The sequence below is a fragment of the Brassica napus genome, chromosome C5, assembly GCF_020379485.1.
Source record: "Brassica napus cultivar Da-Ae chromosome C5, Da-Ae, whole genome shotgun sequence".
NCBI classification, from domain to species: domain Eukaryota; kingdom Viridiplantae; phylum Streptophyta; class Magnoliopsida; order Brassicales; family Brassicaceae; genus Brassica; species Brassica napus.
The window spans coordinates 4,276,364-4,299,940 of record NC_063448.1 but is presented as its reverse complement, the minus strand read 5'-3'; the positions used below and the strand labels follow the sequence as shown (position 1 = coordinate 4,299,940).

At 34.4% G+C, this 23,577-nt stretch overlaps 5 protein-coding genes and 2 long non-coding RNA genes across 9 annotated transcripts; 4 read left to right on the top strand and 3 right to left on the bottom strand.

The window, feature by feature from the left end:
• The first annotated feature begins 775 nt into the window (after positions 1 to 775).
• Positions 776 to 2,193, top strand: LOC125587449. Its single transcript, XR_007323727.1, has 2 exons — positions 776 to 1,188; positions 1,291 to 2,193. It is a non-coding gene; the product is annotated as an uncharacterized LOC125587449 (long non-coding RNA).
• Positions 2,194 to 3,244: 1,051 nt separating this feature from the next.
• LOC106368391 (RING-H2 finger protein ATL78-like) lies at positions 3,245 to 3,952 on the top strand. The gene has a single exon (XM_013808343.3). It carries the CDS (start codon positions 3,245 to 3,247, stop codon positions 3,950 to 3,952), a length of 708 nt encoding a protein of 235 aa, XP_013663797.1.
• Positions 3,953 to 6,336: 2,384 nt separating this feature from the next.
• LOC106368399 lies at positions 6,337 to 8,613 on the top strand. Its single transcript, XM_013808355.2, has one exon. The coding sequence runs from the start codon at positions 6,337 to 6,339 to the stop codon at positions 8,611 to 8,613; it is 2,277 nt and encodes a 758-aa protein (XP_013663809.2).
• Positions 8,614 to 9,005: 392 nt separating this feature from the next.
• LOC106362930 (uncharacterized protein At4g04775-like) lies at positions 9,006 to 9,535 on the bottom strand. Its single transcript, XM_013802752.1, has 2 exons — positions 9,380 to 9,535; positions 9,006 to 9,308 (listed from the first exon to the last, which is right to left on the bottom strand). The coding sequence occupies exons 1-2, from the start codon at positions 9,533 to 9,535 to the stop codon at positions 9,006 to 9,008; spliced, it is 459 nt and encodes a 152-aa protein (XP_013658206.1).
• Positions 9,536 to 11,604: 2,069 nt separating this feature from the next.
• LOC111206284 lies at positions 11,605 to 15,031 on the bottom strand. 2 transcript variants are annotated; one of them, XM_048757955.1, is made up of 3 exons: positions 13,819 to 15,031; positions 12,692 to 13,548; positions 11,605 to 12,602 (listed from the first exon to the last, which is right to left on the bottom strand). In XM_048757955.1, exons 2-3 carry the CDS (start codon positions 13,544 to 13,546, stop codon positions 11,802 to 11,804), a joined length of 1,656 nt encoding a protein of 551 aa, XP_048613912.1. In that variant the 5' UTR covers positions 13,547 to 13,548; positions 13,819 to 15,031; the 3' UTR covers positions 11,605 to 11,801. The 2 variants fall into 2 exon arrangements, with proteins under 2 accessions (XP_048613912.1, XP_048613911.1); XM_048757954.1 differs by having other exon boundaries at positions 12,692 to 15,031.
• A 292-nt stretch (positions 15,032 to 15,323) lies between these two features.
• On the bottom strand, positions 15,324 to 18,772 carry LOC111206331. 2 transcript variants are annotated; one of them, XR_007323726.1, is made up of 3 exons: positions 17,541 to 18,772; positions 17,316 to 17,447; positions 15,324 to 17,160 (listed from the first exon to the last, which is right to left on the bottom strand). It is a non-coding gene; the product is annotated as an uncharacterized LOC111206331 (long non-coding RNA). The 2 variants fall into 2 exon arrangements; XR_002658546.2 differs by having other exon boundaries at positions 15,324 to 17,166; positions 17,541 to 18,770.
• A 689-nt stretch (positions 18,773 to 19,461) lies between these two features.
• Positions 19,462 to 21,124, top strand: LOC106381061 (protein HIGH CHLOROPHYLL FLUORESCENCE PHENOTYPE 173, chloroplastic-like). The gene is made up of 3 exons (XM_048757953.1): positions 19,462 to 19,567; positions 19,654 to 19,729; positions 19,862 to 21,124. The coding sequence occupies exons 1-3, from the start codon at positions 19,519 to 19,521 to the stop codon at positions 20,064 to 20,066; spliced, it is 330 nt and encodes a 109-aa protein (XP_048613910.1). The 5' UTR covers positions 19,462 to 19,518; the 3' UTR covers positions 20,067 to 21,124.
• Positions 21,125 to 23,577: the final 2,453 nt, after the last annotated feature.

The window sequence follows — 23,577 nt, the reverse complement described above, 5'->3', positions numbered from 1 at the left end:
AAAAAAATACATAAAAAAGAAGGACAGTGGTGAGATAATAATAATACTGTCTAGTAATGTTTTAAAATATCCATATAACATTTGTTATCCACTGAGTGGTCAATTTTAAAAATAAACCTTTAAATGCTCTTAGTAGTTAGTACCTTGAGTCCACGACTCAAATCGCTCAAACTCTTCTTTATTTTTAACTAGTGGTGCGCCGGTTTGTATGTTTTATTTTTACATGAATTTACAATTGACTGTGATGTCGTTTGTATTTTGTTGTATAAGTAGATTGGTCCTAAAATACTTCTTTCTAAAATCCTCTCATCTTAGTCAAGCTTTGTCAGTTTTGGTGACTGGCTCCGGTGGCTTTCTCAATTACCGGAACTGGTTTCTCCTCTCATTTAAGCTTTAGTTTGTGTTTTCGGTGGTGCGAAGGATCAAGCTTCAAGGATGAATTGGTGCACGCGAGTTTTCTCTTCAGATCTAGTTGTGTTCTGTTCTTTTTCATATCAAGGTTTCTCTTTTGCCTTGGTTTTGCTTCCTCTGTTCTAGATCTGTCTGCATGTTCTCTGATTCGTAGTCAGCTTCGATTGAGCGGTTGTGATTGTGACTCCTCTCTAAGCTTGCATGTCTCCGGACTCCTTGGTGTTCGCCTTTGAATTCTCCTCGGTTTCGTTCCTTCACTAATCTGTTTCGTGGGATTAGTTTTGGCCGGGTTGAATCGATTCGCTCCTTGTTTATTGGCGTTCTTAGAGTCGCTTATCAGCTTACTCCGTTGTTGCCGGTATGACATATCGGTTTTAAAGCTATGGTCTCCGTGCTTATTTCTCTATGCTATTCACTATAGGAGGTTTCAAAAAATATGAAATAAAGTTTTTTAAAAACTTGATTTATTACGATATTACAATTAAGATGAATTAAGTATATGCATTCAAATAGTTTTGCCTCTGAAATTAAAGTTTACTCTTTTTTCTAAGATTTTAAAATTTTGCAGCTTTTCATCTAAGTCTCAGTTTCCTTATATACTTAACCATGAGTACAAAAAGTGAAAGCGAAGCTAACTCAAAGTACCATTCTCATATTTCAATCAAATGTCAGCTTCTTTGGCTGCGGCATCAGTATCAACAACAACAGCAGCTATAAAGTGCGTCACTGTTTGTGTTGGAGTTGTGGGCTAAACTTGTCTTCTTATCTCCTACTCAAGTACTCTTGCAACACTTCTCCAACTATATCCATCTCTCTCTCTCTCTAGTGAACTGTCTTTTTATTGGCTTTTGTTGGTGAATGTTGTCCTTGTTATTACAGGATATGTTCCAACAGTGTTCGACAATATCTATGCAAATGATGTAGTCAATGGCAAAACTGTCAATCTTGGTCTTTGGGATACTGCTCGTAAAATAATTTGTCACTTTCGTTAAAAGTCTTGTTCTTCTATCAGGTTTGTATTCTCAACATTGTGTCAAATTCTAATATTTTGACCCTTTAGGAGAAATGATGACTTTGTTTCTCAACAATCTAGAAGTTTCTAGGTATTTTAAAAAGAATGGATCTTTACTCTTAACGCTCGTCTTTGCCAACCATTTGATATAAAAAAAATGCTTCCTGAATTCATGATTAAAGTTCGTTCATGTTTTTCAAAACTATTATCAGACAGATTATAATTCTTGGGCAGTATCTTTGGTGTTTTATTATGAATATTGTGGAGTATCGTATTTGGTATTTTATTATATTACAGGTCAAGAAGATTACAATAGGCTTAGATGAGTTATAGAGAGGAGCAGATGTTTTTATTTTTGCCTTCTCTCTTATCAACAGGCCTAGCTTTGAGAAAATTGCTAAAAAGGTTTAAACTTTCTTTCCACTTCAGTTTCACTGCAATGTAACTTTATCACACACCATCTCATGTGCTTCTGGTTCAAATTTCTTTTGCAGTGGGACATTGAGCTGCAACATTATGCCCCTAACGTGCCTACCATTTCATTAAACCCAAACTGGCAAATAAATATTACAATGCAAGGAGGAAGCCCAAATTAAGATTACAGCCCAATAACAATTTTAATGACCAGCACGTGTAATCTAAGAGAAGCTATGAAGATCTCGAGATGTGATGTCATCGCTATCTCGTTTCCAGCGAAACCACCACCATAATCCTTTTCTTTTGTCAAACCACCACCGTAATCCTAGTTCCAGTTCTAGAACATCATCCATGGTGCTTGAAAAAACTTCAATAATCGTCGCTTGAGCCTCTAGATCATATTTCACTCGCTTGCATTGCTTAGAAACCTTCGCATATAAACGCCCAATTGATTGAAAATCTAAACTCTACCACCGTAGAATAAGAACTCGGAGAGTCGGCCTAGGTATTTGTTAAAGCGCCGTCAGAACACGACCAAAACTTCATGTCTTCATACTCCAAACCGAACGGACCGCAACGTCTTGAAACCTCACCCAAGGAATACCTACACTCGAATTCGCCTTACTGAAAAGTGAGGATTTATAATCACAAGGGAGATGAATCAAGCATCAGTGATGAGAAAGATCTAATCAATCAATCGGGGATAACCCGCCATTGAAATCGATTGCTAGGAAAGAGTATTATTTTGGATCTTGTTTGAGTTGAACTAAACATCGCAGAAAAGTACGACATTTATAGTGGAGGCTTCAGCCGGTGGTTATGGTGTAAAACGAATCGGTTGAATGAATGCAAGCGGGCTGAGTGGAGTAGTCAAAGAAAACTAAGAGTAATGAACAGAGTTATTGAAGGTGATACGTTACAAAGAGCTAGACGCGTTCATAATTTTGGTGAAATCTCATCGTCGGGGAAGACGGGAGACAAACCTAATGGGTGTCTAACAGGCTCAATGTATGGGCTTACTCTAGCTATTATAATAAAAGCCCAGATCACATTATTTTTATGAGAAGCGTTAAAAGCGTCGGAGAGAAAAATTGCAGGACTCTAGTATGTGACACGTGGAGCGATTTGCCTCTTTCCTATTGATGATGTGGTTTCATAAGGAGAGACTAAAGTCTCCTTTATTATATAAGATTTGAGAAAATAAATAATAAAAATCAACTTCCTTTTCCTCTTTGGAGCTGTATATATTGTTAGAGTATATACGGTTTAGATAATATCTAAACTGTATATACTGTAACATATATAACCCTAAGCTTTCCAACTCTAGATGTGCTTCAACAATTACTTATATTTCTCTTGCATCAGTTTCGTCCAATACTCTCGTTCAGTAGTTGCATCCGAACCATGGATCGATCTCCTCCTCTATTAGAACTTCACACAACTACGAAAAAGCTGCCACCGTCGGAAGGGATGGAAAACAAAGTCACCGTCGTGTTTGAAACCGTTATTGACTATATCCATAATGATCCGGTCACCGGAAGCCAAACATTAATCGGATCCAGTCCCGACCATTCACTCTTCTTTGCCATCAACTTTAGCACCGCTAGCACCTGTCCCAGTCACATCAGTGATCTCATCATACGTTGCCTCTTGAATTATTATCCTTCGACAATAGAAAGCTTAACCACGCGCATCGGTGGGAATGCTTGGACATGGGGTAGCTTAGCCTGCCGTATAGCTTCTGCTGGACTTCGCTTAGGTTTCGGCTTTGAAATAAACCTGCTTTTGACTACAACACACCAAAGAATACTCTCGGTTGGGTCGTCTCCTTCTCTTCTTCGGAAGTTGGTTTTTAAAGGAAGAATCGATGTAGAGGAGCTGGAGATACTGAAGATGGGAAAAGAACCGTGTTCCATCTGTTTGGAAGATCTCTCGTGTGGTGGTGGACCTGGTGGTGTTCCAACGCGCATGCCATGTTCGCATGTTTTTCACATCCGTTGTCTCTTGAAGTGGTTCAGCCGCAAAAGTACTTGTCCCATGTGCCGGGGACTTGTGTTGTCCCATATGACGAAGAAGCAACATAGGGAGGGACAATATGAGGTTTTTAATTAATCGCTTGTCATCTTTCTTTGCTTCAGTTAATAACTCAGCTGAAGTAGGGTCGCTCTCTTAATGGCCAGTCTTTGTGCTGTGTCTAGGGTTTAGAATCCATTCAAAGAGGGTAGTTTTTTAATTGGAACTATTTATTCAAAGGCAAGTTTCAGAACAAGATACAAAGAACCCAAGAGACCAAAGACGTATTATCATGTGCATGCTACAACGATCGTAGGATGATTAGAACAAGATACAAAGAACCCAAGATACAAAAAAAAAAAAAAAAAAAAAAAGAACAAGATACAAAGAACCAAGAGACCAAAGACGTATGCAGCATGCACACAAAAGCTTAGTTTAAAAGAAAAAAATAGCATAATGACATAATTTCTCCTATTTCCAGCTGAGAAAATAATAAATTTAAAGTTTTACAATCATTCATGATACTCATACCCATACATGCATGACTCCAATTGCTCAAAGGCTTCACCATTTTGAATTGGAGATAATAATTAGAATTCGATTTCCTATTCTATAGGAAGATCAAGGAGACTACCATATCAAAACTATAGAAAATAATAAAATAATAAAAGTTTCAAAAAATATCGAGACAAATCTAGAAAAATCTGAGAAGATCAACCAAAATATAAAACTAATGTTTATCTACATATATATTATTCCATATTAATTTAGGAAATTATAATATTTCTATTACTTAACTTTTGAAATTATCCACGTGGAAGCGCGCCTATATATATAGAACCCTAAAGCTTCCCAAAATCCTCAATAGCTTCTTTTTTGTCAAAAGATATGAAAGAAACACATCAATTGTAAACAAAAGGTATAATAAGTCCAAAAGGTGAAAGATAATTCTACAATGCCTTCACAAAGCTTAGCTTATTCCCTGCAAGAATCAAATACACCATATTTATTCTCTGTTTTTTTTTCAGCTTGCAAATTACAAGATCAAACTTTACTATTACGGTCAGCCGTGGTTGCAAATAGTATTTCATAGTTGTCATAAAACAGGTCATCAGAGCCTGATAAAGATAGATATGCATATGGCCTATGCTTAGATAAAGATTGAAGTAATGTAATGTACCTTAATTATTTGGATTCGTCTTCTTGTTTTGTAGTTGTGGCCAGTCTTTGTTCTTAGTCATATATCCTATGGCCTGATAAAGATAGATATGCATAACCGGGCCTCGTGGTCTGGTGGTAAAGAAACTTCGGCTGAGGTGCCCGCCATCACGACTTCGAGCCCCGGCCACAGCGGATTTAACATCCCTTCCGTTGGGGTTCTGGACCCCCTACGGAGGAATAGTTGGGAATGTGACTGCCCAGATACCAGAGTTACCAAAAAAAAAAAAAAAATAGATATGCATATGGCCTATGCTTAGAAAACTTTTTCTTAATGTAATGTTAGAAACAAAAACCATAATACGATATCAGAATCAAGAATAAATGTTTTGTGTTCAAAAAAAAAAAGAATCAAGAATAAATGTTTTTTTTACCATTGGCCTGAGCCATCGAACAATAGTAAGGCAGTTCACCGTCGTCCCTCTGTATGAGTTAACGAAATGTACATTAGGAAATTCTTTAAAAGAAAAAAAAAACAAGTTAAAGAAAGAAAAAATTGCCAAAACGGAATAGAAAAACAAGTACATTGTTCATTTGCCATAAATTTCTTTTTGGTCAGATTTGGACTTAGGTACCCCTGATGAACTTTGAAAAATCATATCAATTATTTTAAGAATCCTAAAAATATGGAAAAATATACAAAATGTATATAAACAAGAGACAAACATATGAAAAATACTTTGGTTGACTAAATAATTGTGGAACACAATTTCATATTTTGGTCTACCGATGGCAGAAAACATAATCTAGTGTCTACGAGGATGTAGATTGCATATTCGGTTAACTACATAAATATCTGCAAACACCAGAACTTTAAATCGACCATTTGTTATAATTCTAGCATGATAGAATTGAACGACTACTCTTTCTTTTATTTCTGAACTTCGGTAGACATGGTAGAAGTAAACGACTACCATAACTTTTATTTCTGAACTACAGTAGATTTGATTAACTATTATTTCCTAATATAACTACAGAGGCCAAATGACAAAATCTGCCATGTTTCACGAGTCTGCCATAATATTATTCCATAATCTACCACATTCCTTTATTCTTCGGACAACGTAATGTACGTTCTACGAATTTCGAATTGTATATTTTCCTTAAATATCTCCATAATCTGGTAAGAGAATATCTTCTAAATCTATTTTCCTTAAATTTCGTGTATTCCAAGTAATTTTTTTTTAAAAAAATCGTGGTCTTCTTCTTGGTGAGAGGATTTTGATATTTTTCATCCAAAAATTTTGAATTTCTTGTTGAAGAAGATGCATATCTATGCTTCTTGTGGGTTGTGGAAATTTGATCCCCTTAAAGGATGGGGATTTGCGGTTGATAAGAACAAACGAGGTAGAGTATTGTACATGAAATTGACAAGTTCCTTTGAAGACCTAAGGCGTATGGTTTTAGAAGATTTTGGAATTGACCAAAACCTTGTCGAGCTTGAGTTAAGCTACTTACCTATGGAGTTAATCGGTTCAATAGACTGTCCCCCAGTTATCATTGAGAGTGATCGGCAAGTCAAAAATTTTCTTACTTATGTACGTGGAAAAACTTCTACAAGCTTGTGTGTGTCTACTTCACCTATCAGTGGAAACAACAGCAACATTGGGGTTGATAATGAGAAATCTAGCTCGCCTATCAGAGAACAAGGTGAACCTTCCTCGTTTCCACCTCGAGATGACAGTGTTCGTTCATCTGAATCAAGCAAGGATGTTGAAGATAATTCCAACTCAAACGCCAATAAAGAAGATGATGTTCTCGCCATTAAAGCAAAAGAAGACGATAATGGAAAAAGTGTTCGGTTTTCTATGGTGGATGTTGTGAAGAGGGGTGAAACGTTTCAAAACAAAACCATGTTGAAAGCAACTATGGAAATGTCGGCAATGACGCATAATTTCGATTACAAAGTTGTGAAATCTGACAGAAACCTTTGGTACATCCGATGCAAATACAACCCTTGCAAATGGAGTGTTCGAGCTGAGGGGTTATCAGGTTCCACATATTTCATCATCAAAAAATATGTGGCGGATCATACATGCGCTGCGTCGAGTATGAATAATGGTGGTCGGACAGCTTCTGCAAAGACAATTGGCAGTCTAATAATGCATAGGTATGATGGTGTGAAAGAAGGTCCCAAAACAAATGATGTCATACAGATTATGAGGATGGAACATGGATGTGAGATATCTAAGTCCTTAGCATGGGATGCTCGGGAGTTTGCAATTAGCATGGTTAGAGGTATTCCAGAGAAGAGTTTCGGAAAAATTCCAAAGTACTTGCACATGCTGAGAGAAGCTAATCAAGGAACGCATACGTTTTATGAAACCGATGTTGATGGTAGATTCAGATTTCTCTTCGTTTCGTTTGGCCAATCAGTACGAGGTTTTCAGACAGCCATGCGACAAGTTCTTGTGGTAGATGGGACATTTTTGAAGAGCAAATACAAAGGGGTCTTACTTGCTGCGACCGCTTTAGATGGAAACTCTAACTTGTATCCTGTTGCGTTTGCGGTTGTGGACTCAGAAAATGATCGTTCATGGGATTGGTTTATGAGACAGCTAAAGGTTGTTATTGCGGACGAGCATTCTCTAGCTTTTGTGTCAGACAGAAATGCCTCACTTTGTAAGGCAATAGAGAATGTGTATCCTCTTTCTCATCATGGAATTTGCATCCACCATTTGTTGAATAATGTGGTCACACATTACAGAGGAAAGGGACTGGCTGGATTGATTGCAAAAGCTTCTAAAGCTTATAGAGTCATTGATTTTCAGAAGCGATTCCAAGCTGTCTGCAATATTAGTCCAGCTATTGGAAAATATTTAACAGATGCAGATGTTACAAAGTGGGCTCGCTGTCAGTTTCCAGGATTCAGGTATGACATCAGAACGACTAACCCAGCTGAATCAATAAACTCTGCTTTGCGCACACCAAGAGAGTATCCAGTCATTCCTTTGTTGGATAGCATCAGAGAAATGCTGACCCGTTGGTTCTTCGAACGGCGCACACGAAGCAGGAAGCACACAAAACCATTAACTATTGCCATCGAGAAAAAGATAGACAGGCGGATTAATAAGGGTAAAACGTTTCTGGTTCAGCCAGTTGATGAGTACCGTTTTTTGGTTCGCGGAGATACAATCGACTGCCTGGTTGATTTGGATAGAAGAACCTGCTCATGTGGGAAATACGACCTACTGAAAATCCCATGTAGACACGCAATCAAGGCTGGTTTAACAGTTGGTCGAGCCCCATCCTCACTAACGGATGAAATGTACACGACTTCCACTTGGAGAACAGCTTATGAAGAAACTATCAATCCAATAGGTGTTCCGGAGGATAGTTGGGTTGTTCCAGATGATGTCTGGAATGCTAATGTGGAACCTCCTGAATCAAGAAGAGGAGCAGGAAGGAGAAGAAAGCGCAGATACGAGACGGTCGAAGACAAACTTCGTTCATCGCAAGGAGCTGAAGAAAAGAAGAGGCGCAGATGCAGTCGATGTGGCGAAGAGAATCATAACAGAGCTACATGCGACAGAGTGATTTAGCCAGTTCGTTGTTTTGGATTTTTCTTGCTTTTGATTAGCTTGTTTTTCATTATGGTGTTGGTTACTTGATTTACTCGTTTTGCTTGGTTTTGGATTTTTTTGTTCTTGGTTATGGATATTAGACATCGTGTTATCTCTCTTGTATTTTTACTAGCTTCGTGAACAACATGAAGGAGAAGAAAATTGTGAACTGAAGCTACTAGCTTTGAAACAACATGAAGGAGAAGAAAAGTATTAGAATGTGAACTGAAGCTGATAATAGTCAGCAACCGAGAGTCAACAAGAAGCCATCAAGTGTATTATAGGCGATCATAATGAAAACAATAATGCAATCTTAAGCTATTTTGAACCCATCAAACTCAAACGACAAGCAACCAATCACTGAAACTTGCTCAGACAGTCAGAGAAGTCCATATTCCCACGATTGCTCCCACAACAACCATAGCAACCGTCGTAATCTTTAGCTTCTGTTTCATATCCTGTGCAACTCTAGCAATCTCCAAGTTCACCTTCTCTTTGAACTTTTCTGACATCTCAGCTTCAACTCTAACAATTTCGGACTTCACTTTTTCCATAACCCTTTCTTCAAACTTTGTAATCTCTTGAGCAACTCTCTCATGTTTCGCATCTACCATCCGTATCTCGTCAATCAAAGCTTCATCAATCCATTTAAATAGATGATTCTCAGTTTTTCTCTATAGCAAAAGAAACCAAAAAACAGTCAGTATGGTGTTATGTGGAACACGAAATTGAATCATGGACTTACATCTCTTGCGATTTGACATCTGTAGAATCGTCGATACCTATTCTCCGCCGTCGATGAACCAAAAGTGGTTATACCCTCGCCACACCAACATCTTGTGGGCACACCATGATTAGAGATGCGAGGAAAACGAGCAGAAGAAGTCGTCGAACTGGTCATTGTTAATTCGTTTCGAGACTCACAGGATTCGCAGACAAAGAACCCTAATCCCCTTTTCTCTCAAATTTATTTTCTTAGGTTTCGACAACTGAAAAGAAAATCACGTCTTTGGGGGTGTGTGGATCCGGGTTCAGGGTCGGGTTTTAATATACTTAATTTTTATTTTTTAACCAGAAACAGTATACTGGGCCTACTGGGTAACTCCAACTTAAAATCGTCTTTTGAATATACTTAATTTTTATTTTTTAAAACAAAAAATTATTTTTCTTTCTTTATGTGATTTAGGGTATTGTATTTGAAACCTATCTATACTAAAGTTTTTGATATAAATTCAAGCTAATTTAGGGTGTAGGGTATGAATCATAATTAATGTAGGATTTAGGGTATGAATCATAGCTAATAAACGGTTTAGGGTATGAATCATAGCTAATAAACGGTTTAGGGTATGAATCATAGTTAATGTAGGATTTAGGGTATGAATCATAGCTAATAAACGGTTTAGGGTATGAATCATAGCTAATAAACGGTTTAGGGTATGAATCAAAGTTACTTTAGGTTCTAGAGTATGAATCGGAGCTAATTTAGGGTTTACGGTATTTTAGGGTTTAGAGTATATAATGACACCCTATGTGATTTATTTCCTTAAAGTAATTCATAAAACAGTAAAATAGTAGAAAACCAATAATTCCATAACAATAAGAGTAATGTAAGAATCAATTAACCATGTCTTAAACCCAAAGAAGAAACAAACTTGAAATCTAAGAGGATCAAGCTAAAAATCATGAAGTTAACGAGGTCAACAGGTTTCACCGGAGCACGTTTTGGAGGCTTAAATGTAGACATCCGAGATTGCAAGACCGCATCATTTGCTGCTTCCCAAAGATCAAAAGCTATCTTGTGTCGGGCTTCTTTGATGTTCTCGTCGTTCACCAATGAGAAATCTAATCCAAGTAGATGGCACTCTATGAACTTCAATGAATAAGCACCACAATCATTACCACTCACGTTTAGGCCGCGCATGGGGACATATGAAACAGTATACTGTTTCACATTGAAATCTTTCTTCCTCTCTGGCGACTGGACTGCCTTGAGGATTCGTGGAATGAGGACGGCAAAAGCTTCGATGACCCTGTTGTTCTTCTTACCCCCACAATCGAAGACATCAATTGTCCGGTTCACAAGATTGACGCAAATAGAGATCCAGTGGATTTGGTTAACACATATAGGGATGTAGAGACGATCGACATCAACGCTCCATACTGAACCTGTGCTTCCATGATATGGAAGCTCGCCTCTTCCATACTCGAGAAAATTGTCGTCGATTTTGTACCCTCTCCTGTTTCCATCTAACTTCCCATAGGCCGTGATAATCTGATTACTGAACATACAGTTCAAAAATGCGACTCGGTCTGGACTCCACCGACGCAATGTGGTTTTTTCCCGAAACAAATACATCATGGCGTCCATGTCCTGAAAAAGACAATACAATTTTGTTTAGGAATGAGAACCAACAACAAAAAGCAATCTGCAAAATATTTCAGAGCTAAACTCACAAAGTTCTTCAACCAAATATTAGGCCCAATAATCCGCGAGGCTAACTCTGCATCAAATGTAGATGGCCCAATCTGAAGTACTCTGTAAAAAGAAAGCATTGCTGAGATGTTAGTGAAGAGGTAGATTTGAGGAAAAATAAATAAAACAATTCAAATAACTTACGTGGGATTCAATGTCCATTCAGTTAGTTTGGCCCATTTCTCTTCTGGAAGGAAAACTAATTCGTAGTCTTTCGCTTTGCAACGAACTTCTATATCATCACTATCAATCAAGAAAGGTGTTTTGAAGATCTGTGGCCGAAAAGAAGTCATTGGCGTAGTGAAATCAGAAGGTCCTTCGGACTGCTTGTCTTGAGATGGATCAAAACCGTCAACATTTGACTCTTGTGTAAGGTTACCCATTGTCTTCTGTAAGTACTCTTGGGTCCCTATATTCACATCTAAGGTGCTAAATAAGCTGCCAAACACATCAGACAAATCTGCATCCTGGTTATGAAACACAAAACATGACATTAATATTTTTTAAAGAAAGATTCCATCCTTATAATGATATCACACAAATGATCCAAAACATCATCCTTACATAATTATTACACACAGCAAAGACAACATCATTCTTAAAATAATATTACAAACCGCAAACCGAGTACATGAAAAAGAAAAGCAACCAAAGACATGAAAATATAACAGCAACCGAAGACATGAAAAATGATCTACTTCTTGTTTACCTTTGTCTGAGACCTTGTCTTCGCAGCATTCGCAGGACCACCATTGTGAGCAGTCGCAGAAGCTCGACTGCGATAAGGAGCAGAAGCCGCACTGCGAGAAGGAGCAAGACCTGGAGTAGAAACCGAAGCAGGAGCTTCAGTAGAAGCCCGAGTAGGAGCAGGAGGACGACCAGAAACCGAAGCCGGAGCAGTGGCAGCAGCAGCAGCACCAGCAGCAGCAGCAGAAGGAGTCCAAAACGGATCAGTACCACGAGTCTGAGTATTAGCAGGTGCACCACCCTGAGTCTGAGATGAAAGGATCTTCTCCTCTAATTTGGTAAAGCGGTCTTCAATAATCTCGCGTACCTCGAGGCCTAAGGCAGTAAAAGAAGAGTTAAACATACTCTGGATATAGGACTTCATTTCCTCTTCAAGATCTCTATATTTCTCGGTTGATCTTTGGCAAAGTAACCTCTTCTTCCTCGACTCCGCACCAGTATCCCGAAACCTGTTCTTCCTCTTCTTAGTAGGAGACACACGGGTGCTTTCTATTTCTTCTTCAATTTCAGTTTCACTTGTCTCTACAGCCGCTTCCTCATCTGAACCATCTTCCTCAGAACTGTACTGAAATGGTTTCACTGTTTCCTTATAAGCCCAAACATGCTTACTCCAGTCATACTTGTTTCGCTGCATGTCAATGATTAGATCAACTCTTTCATCCTTCATCTCACAGACTCGAACAAACTCGGCATCAGTAATCACGTCTTTGAAATTTCCAGATGTAGAAATGGATGGAAACACATCTCCCTACAAAAAAAAAATTAAAACAGGTTAAAGACGCACCAATTTAAGAACTATGCACATCAATAACATCAATTAAAGGAAACAGAACTTACGGTGGAAGCAAAATTAGACTCTATGGTAATAATATCCTCATAGGAAATCTTAGCAGATCCTTTCCAATTTCTGCACCTCATGGTTTTCACGCCTTCTCTCAGTTTCTGACCCAAAAGAGACCCAATGTCCGGAACAGCTTCCATCAACCAAATCTGAAGTGCATACGAGAATCCATCTACGACATAACTGTTTTGCGTCTTCACTTTATCCCTAGCGTTGATAATGGAACTCACCAGCATATCAAAAGAGTGAAGACCCCACGGATATTTCCTCATCTTCTCGAAGTTCATCACGAGCTTGATGTACTTGTATGGGATCCACACCTTCTCATCCTTCGCCATAAGAATACCAGCAATCACACACAAATAGACCAACCGCAGCCTATCAACACGAGACCATGTATTACACAACTTCACATGAACCTTCCTGATTTGCTGAACCGAAATATTTTTCTGTCTCCTTAGCAACTTACTCCAAAACCCTCCATCATATTCCCAGTCATCAATCTCCAAGTCGGGCTCGTCATTGTATTTCAAACCTATGATGGCATAGAATTCTTGCATTGAAAATCTGAGAGGCCTCCTAGCATAATGGAACCACAACTCATAACGCTTTGCGGACAGAAGCTGCTTGCAAACGAAGGTGTGGATCGCTCTTGCCGAAAACTGAAGCTTGTGTACATGAATGGCCACAATCTGAGCAAATAGCGGATCCACCGACACTTCTTTGTACTCGTCTGGACAGTACTTCGCCACCTTCGCAAGTATGGAAGTTCGACAACTGTTGTTGACCTTCTCAACTTGTGTTTCAGTTCCCTCTTTGAATAAGCATTTAGGCAACTGATCAATCGTCATACCTATAAACAATGCAAGAAACACAATCACTACAGTCAATATTTATAAACGCATGCATCATAATATAATTCACAAGATAAAACAAGAGTTACTAGAGATCGGTTGCTACAAAAACAAATTAACCAAAGCTCAAAAAAGTAGGAAATTTTGATAAGATTGAAGCCTAAATAATAATTCACAGAAAAAAGAATCGAAACTTATGACATTCAAAATCGATCTTAAACAAGCTCAAGTAAGAGATACAAAGACATGCAAAAAATTCATAAACAAACCTGAGGAGAATCGATTGGTTTGCTTGAAACTATGGCTGAGAGAGTGAGAGCGGAGCGGTGAGGCACGAGTTCAGTTATCGGCGAGGTACGAGCTTCAGCGGTCTTCGGCAACTTAATTGAGAACGAGTCGCCAAGTGAGACGAGGTCTCTGAGACTTCGATTAAGAAGAAGAAGAACACCGGCGGAGTATTACCGGCCAAAACGACACCGGCGACGGCGAGATCCCCTTCAAATCGTCCTTTCTCTCTATCGCCAAAGGAGGAGACAGCAATTAGGGTTCATCGAGCTTGGGGGAAATTTTAGTCGATTTTTTCCCTTTTGTATATATTTTTTTTTAATAATTAAATTAATTAAAAATAATAATAATATTTTATTAACATAATTAAATTAACAAAAACGTTTAAAAGATTAGATTAGGAGTTTAATTGGGTTTACAGAAAACATTATGGCATTAGGACAACTTATAATTCATATTATGGCAAAGGAACAATCTACTTATCTTTTTATTCCATATTTCCAATTTTCCCTTAAAGAAAAAACAAAAAAAAAAGCAACAAATAAAAACTCACTTTCGTGAGGACCTTGTGAATATGGTACTGATGGAAACTTTAATCTCAGCATATACACAAAACGAAAATTGTGAATATAACTCACATAAATAGCCAATGCACGGATGAAAGAGACCTTGCTGGACAACTGGTACTGGCACATCGGATGTAAACAACAATATTAGTCATTTAAAATCGTAGATTTGGAGGTAAGCAAGATAACATAATCGTAGTTTGCCATCGCCTCGTTTAGGTCAGCGTCTAGCTCAGCCCCGGCGCATTGCTCTGACTCGTCTGGTGATAAGTCAAGTTAAAATCAGTAGGACGACTCTAAAATAATATATGATAAAGAATGGCTTAAAAGCTTACTTTGAGCTGGATGATTTCCAATTCCATGGGTGAAATGTATGTTGATACCAAAACCTTCGATTCTAGGTTGTCCCCCTGGTAGAGACTGGATAAATGTAACCGGCTCATTCACAGTTAAGGTGTTGTGGTCACCTACATTGAAATTAATCACCAGAGAAGGGCTTTCGATTCTAGAATGACCACCAAGTTGAAATTAAGTTTGTGTTTTTTTGTACAATAGTTTGTGTTTTTTTGTACAATTCTTTCTTATTCATATCGAATATATTCATGAGTATTAATATCATCGATAAAAATTACTATTTTAGCAATATTTTATGTTTTTCTTTTACTTTCTTGTTCTGATCTAATGTATTTACAAGTATTAATACCACTTGGTTTCAATAACTTTTAACTCTTAATCTACAAAGTAAAAATGAGGAGAGCTATTTTTACTTCAAAATAGACTAGTATATCATATATGCATTACGAAAATCACTTTATGGAATAATATGGTATTTTGTTTGAAATTTAATATTAATTAAAGTATTTTATTATATTTTAATATAATATTTTATTAATTAATATTGATGTGATATGTTTATATATGTGCTAGTTCTTTATAAAGGTTATATGAATTCAAATTAGTTATGACAAATATAAAGACTATATTATAAAATATAAATACTTTTAAAGTTGAGTTTGAAGTTTTGCTTTTGAAGAAAAACCCTTTAAACTTCAAATATAAAATTTTGGAAACTTCAAAATAAAGTTTCTTTTTGGAGATGCTCATGGTGGTCGGTTGCTATGAAACCCTGGTTTAATTTTAATATTTAAACTTGATTTTAAGGGCCTAACGGGCCTAGTTTTGGAATCACCGACCTACCCAATCATATCTAAACTATTAAAACAGGAGTACAGTTTGTACTTCCCCCTTAGTTTTCCTCAAATATTACCACAGAATGCCACTGACATTAAACTTAGAGTTTCATCCTCTACTAAACCGAGAAATACGTTTATTATTAAACCGAGAAACATGTTTCCTTACTTATCGTACCATTAAATTAAACCACATCCTACCACTTCCTAACATATCGTTCTATGCATTACATTAAACACAGACGTTTTATCTTACTACTAAACCATCTATTACAAACCATTACTAAACATCTACATCACAAAACAATAAAAATACAATTGCTGTTTACCTATTTCATACCGTTGTATATCATTGTCATACTCCCTTACTTCAGTGCATCAGATTAGTAGTTTTGGTCTGCAGAATCAAAACCAGTTTATTAGACAGATACAAATATATGTCATACCAAACGATCATAGTTTATATCAATAAACCCGTATAAATCATGTAATTCCGGTTCAATATTAACTTACAGAATAGAATACGATTTTTTCAATATATGTGAAAAGTGAAAATCAAAACTAATCATTTATTATTTGCCAAAACAACTTACCTTACAAAATATATCCATATATTTAAGCAAATTCGATATCAATAAACTACCAGAAAATACTTTTTTAAGTTTCTAATCGTCCAAATCATGTCAAACATTTATTATTAACCTATAAATAATTTGTTTCCATAATATATTCCTATATTTAAGCAACTATCATAAAATTCGATATCAATTTTTGTAACAAATCTTGCCGTAAACAATCTAATATCTCAAAACCTATATTCTATAAGCAACTAACAAACGGATCAATCTTGGAATAAAAGCATATAGACTTTGATCCGCTATTTAATACAAAAAAAAATCACAACTAACAAAATCTTAGGTATTACTTACTATGCGTGAGTTTCAGCCCTTTACTAACTACGTATATATACCTCTACCTCTATAGCTTCAACATCGTATCATTCAAAGCAAATCCTCCAAAAATGTCTGCAATTACAACTTTCCATCCTCTCACAAAACTAAGGCCTTTCAAGAATAACTGGCGAGGTCAAGTTAAGTGCTTACATTCGTGGAGGCAGAATACCCCTTTTGGAGATACCTTTGAGATGGTTTTAGCAGACCAATGGGTAAATAAATTCATAGCCCTTATATTAAAGGGCTGAAACTATTATTCTGCCCTTTCTAACCGTAAGCATGATCCCTTTAATATTTATCAAGTACTATATCCTGCATAATAACAACCAAGACATTCCGGGGTTCTCTAATCTAAACATGTTTTCTAGACAGTCCTACTTTTCTTTCACATTAGTAATTAGTTACAATAGAGAAGTGATTACTAACCGTGTAGTAAGTCTGTTGTCATGTCTTGGTTGTTGTCTTCTTTTTCATCTTCACTACTGGTACTTGATACTTTCCACTAAATGATCATTGTGCCTTCCCTTTGCTATGTCATTTTACAATTGATGATCATCTCTATCCGACACCATCACTCTCCCTGGGCTTTTCTATAAATCCTTCTCTCCCATGTCCTTCTGTTTCTATCCATAAACAGTAGTTGGTCTAAATTAGTAATCAAAAGTGCTAGATCATGAATTAAAACTCTCAAAATTAGCCAATTTATCAGAACTGAGACAGTCAACAGAAGCGGACATCTGTTATTAAACTTAAAATTATAGATTAGAATTACCTTTGAATAAACACGAACAAAGACGACCTTCTGTTAGTAATTACTCATCGTTTACTTCGACGAGGTTTGAAGACTTGATTATACACGCTACGGCCTCTATCTATCAGAGAGAAGGGTCTTCGTCTTCCAAACCTTAGATCGTGTTTACAAAATCATTACACATAATAGAAATTAGGACAAATAATCGAAACAAACAAAGTTCGAGGAATAGGAACACGATTAAACCTGTATGCCATGATCTGCCATAGTAATGAGTAGATCTATCTTCAGAAATCCTTTTTGTGAAACAATCATAGGCGTGTCTGTAGATCTCGCTAGAACAACAGATAGCACCGACGAGGAGATCGGTAGAAGTTCCCAAAGTTTCTACGGGGAAAAAAAAACACATAGAAGGCAGATGGTTTATGTTTTCTTCCCGGAAAAAAAATTCAATGGGCTTTCATTTGTTTTTTAGGTCCACTATTGTTTGGGTTACAAATGATACTAATTTAAATATCACAACCAAATGGCTCAAATCAATTCATCTAATTATGCTTTGTTAATATAATTACGAGAGATATATATATTTTTGTGGTTACTTTTCCAATTGGTTTATAGTTGCTATCATATTTATTTTTACTAAAACCTATATAAACAAAACTTAAAAATATGATATAAATCACAAAATTTAATTTTTCTTCTTTAATAAAACTATTAAACCTCAACTAAATCCTCTAATATTATACACTTTATGTTTAGTTTACCAAGCAAAACAAAATTATTACAAAATAAGAAGAATAAAACCTCATACTTTATAAATGTACATTAAACAAAATAAACAAGATACACTAATGTCAAAACTCAATAACATATGAAACACTAACATGAATGATTTTAAAACTACGAAAAACATTTGATTACATCGGACATGCATCCGCGCAGGCGCGCGGGTCAAAAGCTAGTCTATATTATTAAAATAGAAATACATCTTAGTTTTACCATTTATTTATATTAGAATGCCACTGAAATATTTATTAAACTTATATTTAAGTATGCTTGTCTTTTACTAATTTAAGTAATAGATTTAAACATTTAATATATTTTCCTAATTTAAATAATATTTTTCTTAATCAAATCTTAACCAAAATAGATTTTCCAAAAGATTTTCTAATAGATTTCGTATTAACACATTAAATACTTTTATATTTATTAGTAATAAATAATAAAATAAAAAATCACGCATCATAATCAATTTATATAACATATAAATGAAACTATAAAAATAATTTATTCATAAATTATTAGTATAATTCTTTCATAATATAAGTCTAATTAGTTATAAATATTGAATTTGTTTATATGATACACTATGATATAATAGACGATTAAAATCATAAAATATAATTATTCAAAGCAATAAATAAAATTATTATGTTTTAAAATATTATATTAAAATTATGTAATAGATTTAAATTTACAAATATATAGATATATTATACCATTAGTACAAAGAAAAAATTGAAAATGAAACAAATATTTATACGGTCACGGATTAAGCTCTAGAAATAAACAACAACAGCGCAAGATTATTTTTCTTTAACAAATTTATTTTAACAGAAATTATAGTTCCAAATATGCTTATATATTTTATGTATTTATAAATTTATTTTATTTGTTTTTAAGGGATGCTAAGATCTTGGAATTGGAAAAAATTATGACCCACCCCTATATTATTTTAATTAGAAAATTTAAAATTTATTTCAGAATATTTTGTTAAACCTTTAATTTTAATTTTTATTGTAACTGCAAAGATTAATTTTAATCTAAATTTATGTTTAAATATTACAAATACATCATTTAATATAACAAAAACTAAAACATAAAATAAATAAAGGTCAGCTTATGGCGCCACTGCTCGGTCTACTATCACTGCTGACCTTGTCCGGGTTGATCATTTGGGTGTTTATAACCTCACCAAGGCTTTTCAGGTATATGACTACTAAACCGTTGTTTTTTTTTTGTTGAGAAGAGAGTAGTCATTCATGTGTCTGTTTGATTTGAGTGCTTTGCAGGATTATAATAACAGACTAGCGCAACTAAGAGCTGGTGAAACCAGCAAAAGCAAGATTTTAATAGCAAAGTTCAAGTCTGCTGAAGCACTGGACGGGTGGGAAGTTCGTCAAGGAACTTTCAGGACACAACTGCTTCTAAATATGATGGTGGGATGGATGCTAAGTTTGAGTTCACTGAATCTGAGAGAGCTGAGTTTTCAGGTATACACTGCTCCTTCCGAGAGTAAGGCAATGCAAAAGTTTGTTCTTTTGAGGTGTACGGTGGTTTGACCGGATTTCAAATGCAGGTTATGTTTTCACCCGAGGAGGATATGTTGAGTTGTCTAAGAAACTTTCACTTCCACTAGGTTCCACTCTTGACAGGTATTACCCTATTTCATGATGTATTAACCATCTTTACTCTCAGCTTATTTTGTAAAATGATTGGATCATAGAAACGTAGAGAAAGGGGACAGCCTTAGCTTCTTTTGTATGCTTATGCTTTTATATCAATAGGTATGAAGGCTTAGTTCTTTCTGTTGGAGGGAATGGAAGATCATATGTTGTAATTCTTGAAGCTGGTCCATCGTCAGATATGTCTCAGAGTAAACTGTATTTCGCGACGATTACTACCAAAACTGGTTTCGTAGTCATATACCTGCAGTATATAAAGTGCATGATTCTTACTTGCTATGTGATTAGAGAAGTAATGAGGTGTTAAAGACAGTTCAGAGGAAAAATAGTTCATGATTCTTCGGCAACGATTGGTCTACGTAAGATTTTATCTTAACAAAAATAATATTTCTCAGTTGTCCATTACATATTTTCAATTGCTCTTAAGGCTATGGACTTAATCCAGTCTTTTTCTTTTGCAGTGATCTACGATTTATAGCATTTCCATAGCTTTGTAGTGCACATAGTAACTTTTATTCAACTGGTGATAGCAGAAAATAATTTAACTTTTCCTTCAAGAGTCATTTGTTCATATTTTCAAATTTCCAATATACGATAGTGGAGAAAGAAGCTACATGAAATATACATTTTCCTTAACAATGGAATTAAGCTACAAGACAAAGACAGAGAAGAGAATATACAAAGCCTTATAAGTATAGGAAAAAATGTAAAAGATTTTTTTAATCAAAAAAATAAAATATTTATATAAGGGGAATAAGATCATTTGTCAATTTAAGATCAAATAAAAATTTACCCAACATAATTTATAACTCCCAAACAGTGTAAGGAGCCTTGAACTCTTACGACCTGAAATAATAGAATATTACACTAAAATATTTGTACTATTTAATATTTTAAAATAAAAAAATTATTTCCTACAAATATATAAATCAACAAGTGGAAATCATCATCATCTATATGTATGTCGAATAATTTTAATATTATTTTCAACAATTGAGTTATCTAGAAATCAATTAGAACAAAAATTATTATTAAAATATCATATGTCATTTAATAACATTTTAAATATAATAAAATTTAGTCATATACTTTTTAAATAGTAGTAACTAATATATTTATTTTCATTATGTTACCTAACTATAAAATAAATGTCTGTTACAATGATTTAATTATTCACCTTTGCATTATTTAAAGTAATTTTTAAAATAGTACAATTTCTGATGATAAAAATACCAATGAATTCAAATAATAGTTTGCCTGCTAAAACTTTACAGAGCAATGACGGGTACACAATTATTTAATAGCAACACTGATGAAGATTTACAATATCTACATGCAAATAAAAAATATCTCGCCGGCCCTAGTTATATATAAAAGTGATATTATAAGCTTTAGATTGTCTACATCAAATTCAAACCACCAATCGAAACATGTCAAATTATTACAAAATTTTATTATTTTCTAAAATTTCAAAATTTACAAATATCAAAACATTACAAAAATTTTACTATTTTCTAAAATGTAAAAATTTACAAATGTCAAATCATTTCAGTTTTTTTTACTATTTTCTAAGATGTCAAAACTGATTAAAAAGATATTAAATTGATATATATATATATACATATATATATGTAAAATTTGAAATTTACTATAAATTAAAGAGTAATTTAAAAATAATAAAAACTTTTAAAATCAAAGCTATAAGTATTCAAAACAGATATAAAAATTTGAAGGTGCATAATATTAAAAACTACATATAATTGTCCATATAAGACATGAATACCCAGTAAAAATGACAAATCATTACAAAATTTTACTATTTTAGAAAACTTCAAAATTTCCAAAAATAATTACTTCAATATAATATAATTCCATAAAAATTAAAGTAACTTTAAACTCAATAAAACAATCACCTTAATATATAAACTAGTTTTGAAATTTAACATATAAATAATATTTTTTAAAGAATACGAACTTTATAAATCAAAGATAGAAAAAATTAAACACATATATCAAAAAATTTGAAGCTACATAATATTGGAAATCTACACAAAGAATTTAAAAATATCAAGATTTCTAGAACAATATTTTGAAAATAAAAATAAATTAATATCAAATATTGTAAACAAACATAGAAAACTTATTTTACAAGATCTTTTTAAATATTAAGGTAATTAAAATAAAGCAAAACAAATGATAACTTCTTATAAATTTATAACCTGATTCACCGATAAAAAATATGGACTTCATATATTACATAAAATTAAATGATATCATATGAGTTTTGTTGAATAAATTTATTTAGAGAATAATTTTTATAATAAATTTTAAATAAAATTTTTAAAGACGCACGTCAATAAGTTAGATTAATTTTAGATAAAATTTATATAAAATACCAACAGGAGATTAGAGTATGGACGATAATTTAAAAACGATAGGAAGAATGACCAATATGTATTTATCAATATGATAATATAATATATAGAGATGCTAATGAATTTATCAAATAAAACGATAGGTACACTACAAAAAAAAAGAAAACATCAATTTAGTAACTACATCTGAAACCACAATCAGTAGTTGCAAACCCCTGTGACTAAATTGAAATGAAATTGCAACTACTAAGCGACTATACAAAGAGGGTCGTAAGCTAGTCGCAGTTTTGTGACCAAAACTTGTGGTAGTAAATTGGTTATTTATTCTAGACTTATTTGTGACTTGACTGCAACTAAATAGTGTAATAGCAAAATATTGATAAAAAGAACGATGCATTTGTAACTAAAACTATTGTTGCAAATAAGTAGTTACAAAGTAGTCACAATAGAACTTAAATAGTGTAGTTGCAAAATAGTGACTATATTATTGGAACTTTTTTGTGATTCTAATAAAAAAAAAGAGTTGTATTGTAGTGGCAAATTACTGGTTTAAAGACTTATATTCCACACGAGATTAGTAGGTGTATTGTGGTTGTAGTAACATTTTAGTGGTAAGTTTTCATTTGTTTCTTACAAAAACTTATTCAAGAAAAATAGTTCAAATGGTATTTATAATTTAATGATTCATCAAAAACAAAAGCTTAATTTTTATTTTTTTTAAACAGGATAATGACATAATTTATTATGTATTCAGTTGAGAAAATAATAAAGTTCTATTTTTAGTTTGAGATGATAATAGTTATTAGAAATATATTTCCTATTCCATTTTGAAGTTGTAATCCACGTGGGATTGTAAAAAGCGCGCCTATATAAGAAGAACCCAAAAGCTTTCCAAAAATACTCAAATCGCTTCCTTTTTTTGTCAAAAGATATGAATTCTTCTAATCAACTATTGAGAGTTCACACGTCTACAAGAAGGCTGTCTGAATCGGAAGGGATGGGAAACAAAGTCACCGTCTCGTTGGGTTCAGCTATTGAAGACATCCATGAAGATCCGGTCACCAGAATCAGAACATTGATCCAAACCAGTAACCAACAACTCGACTCATCTTCCTTAGTCAACTTCAGTATCCATAGCACCTGTCACAGTCACATCGCTTATCTCCTCTTCAGTCGCTTCATACACATTCTTTCTTCAGGCGGCCAAGTCTCAGCCACGCGCGTCAGTACGGTTACTTCGCTATGTGATGACTTAGCCTCCCGCATCGCTTCTGCTGCAAGTAACTTAGGTTTGGCACTACCGGTTTCGAAATAAACCTCTTCTTGATTTTTGCAACACAAAGAGTCTCGGTTGGTTTGTCTCCTCTTCGTCAGAAGTTTTCTTCCTTGCAATTATGATTTCATCCTCTCTTTTTTTTTTTTTTTTTTTTGTGTTAGGGTTTT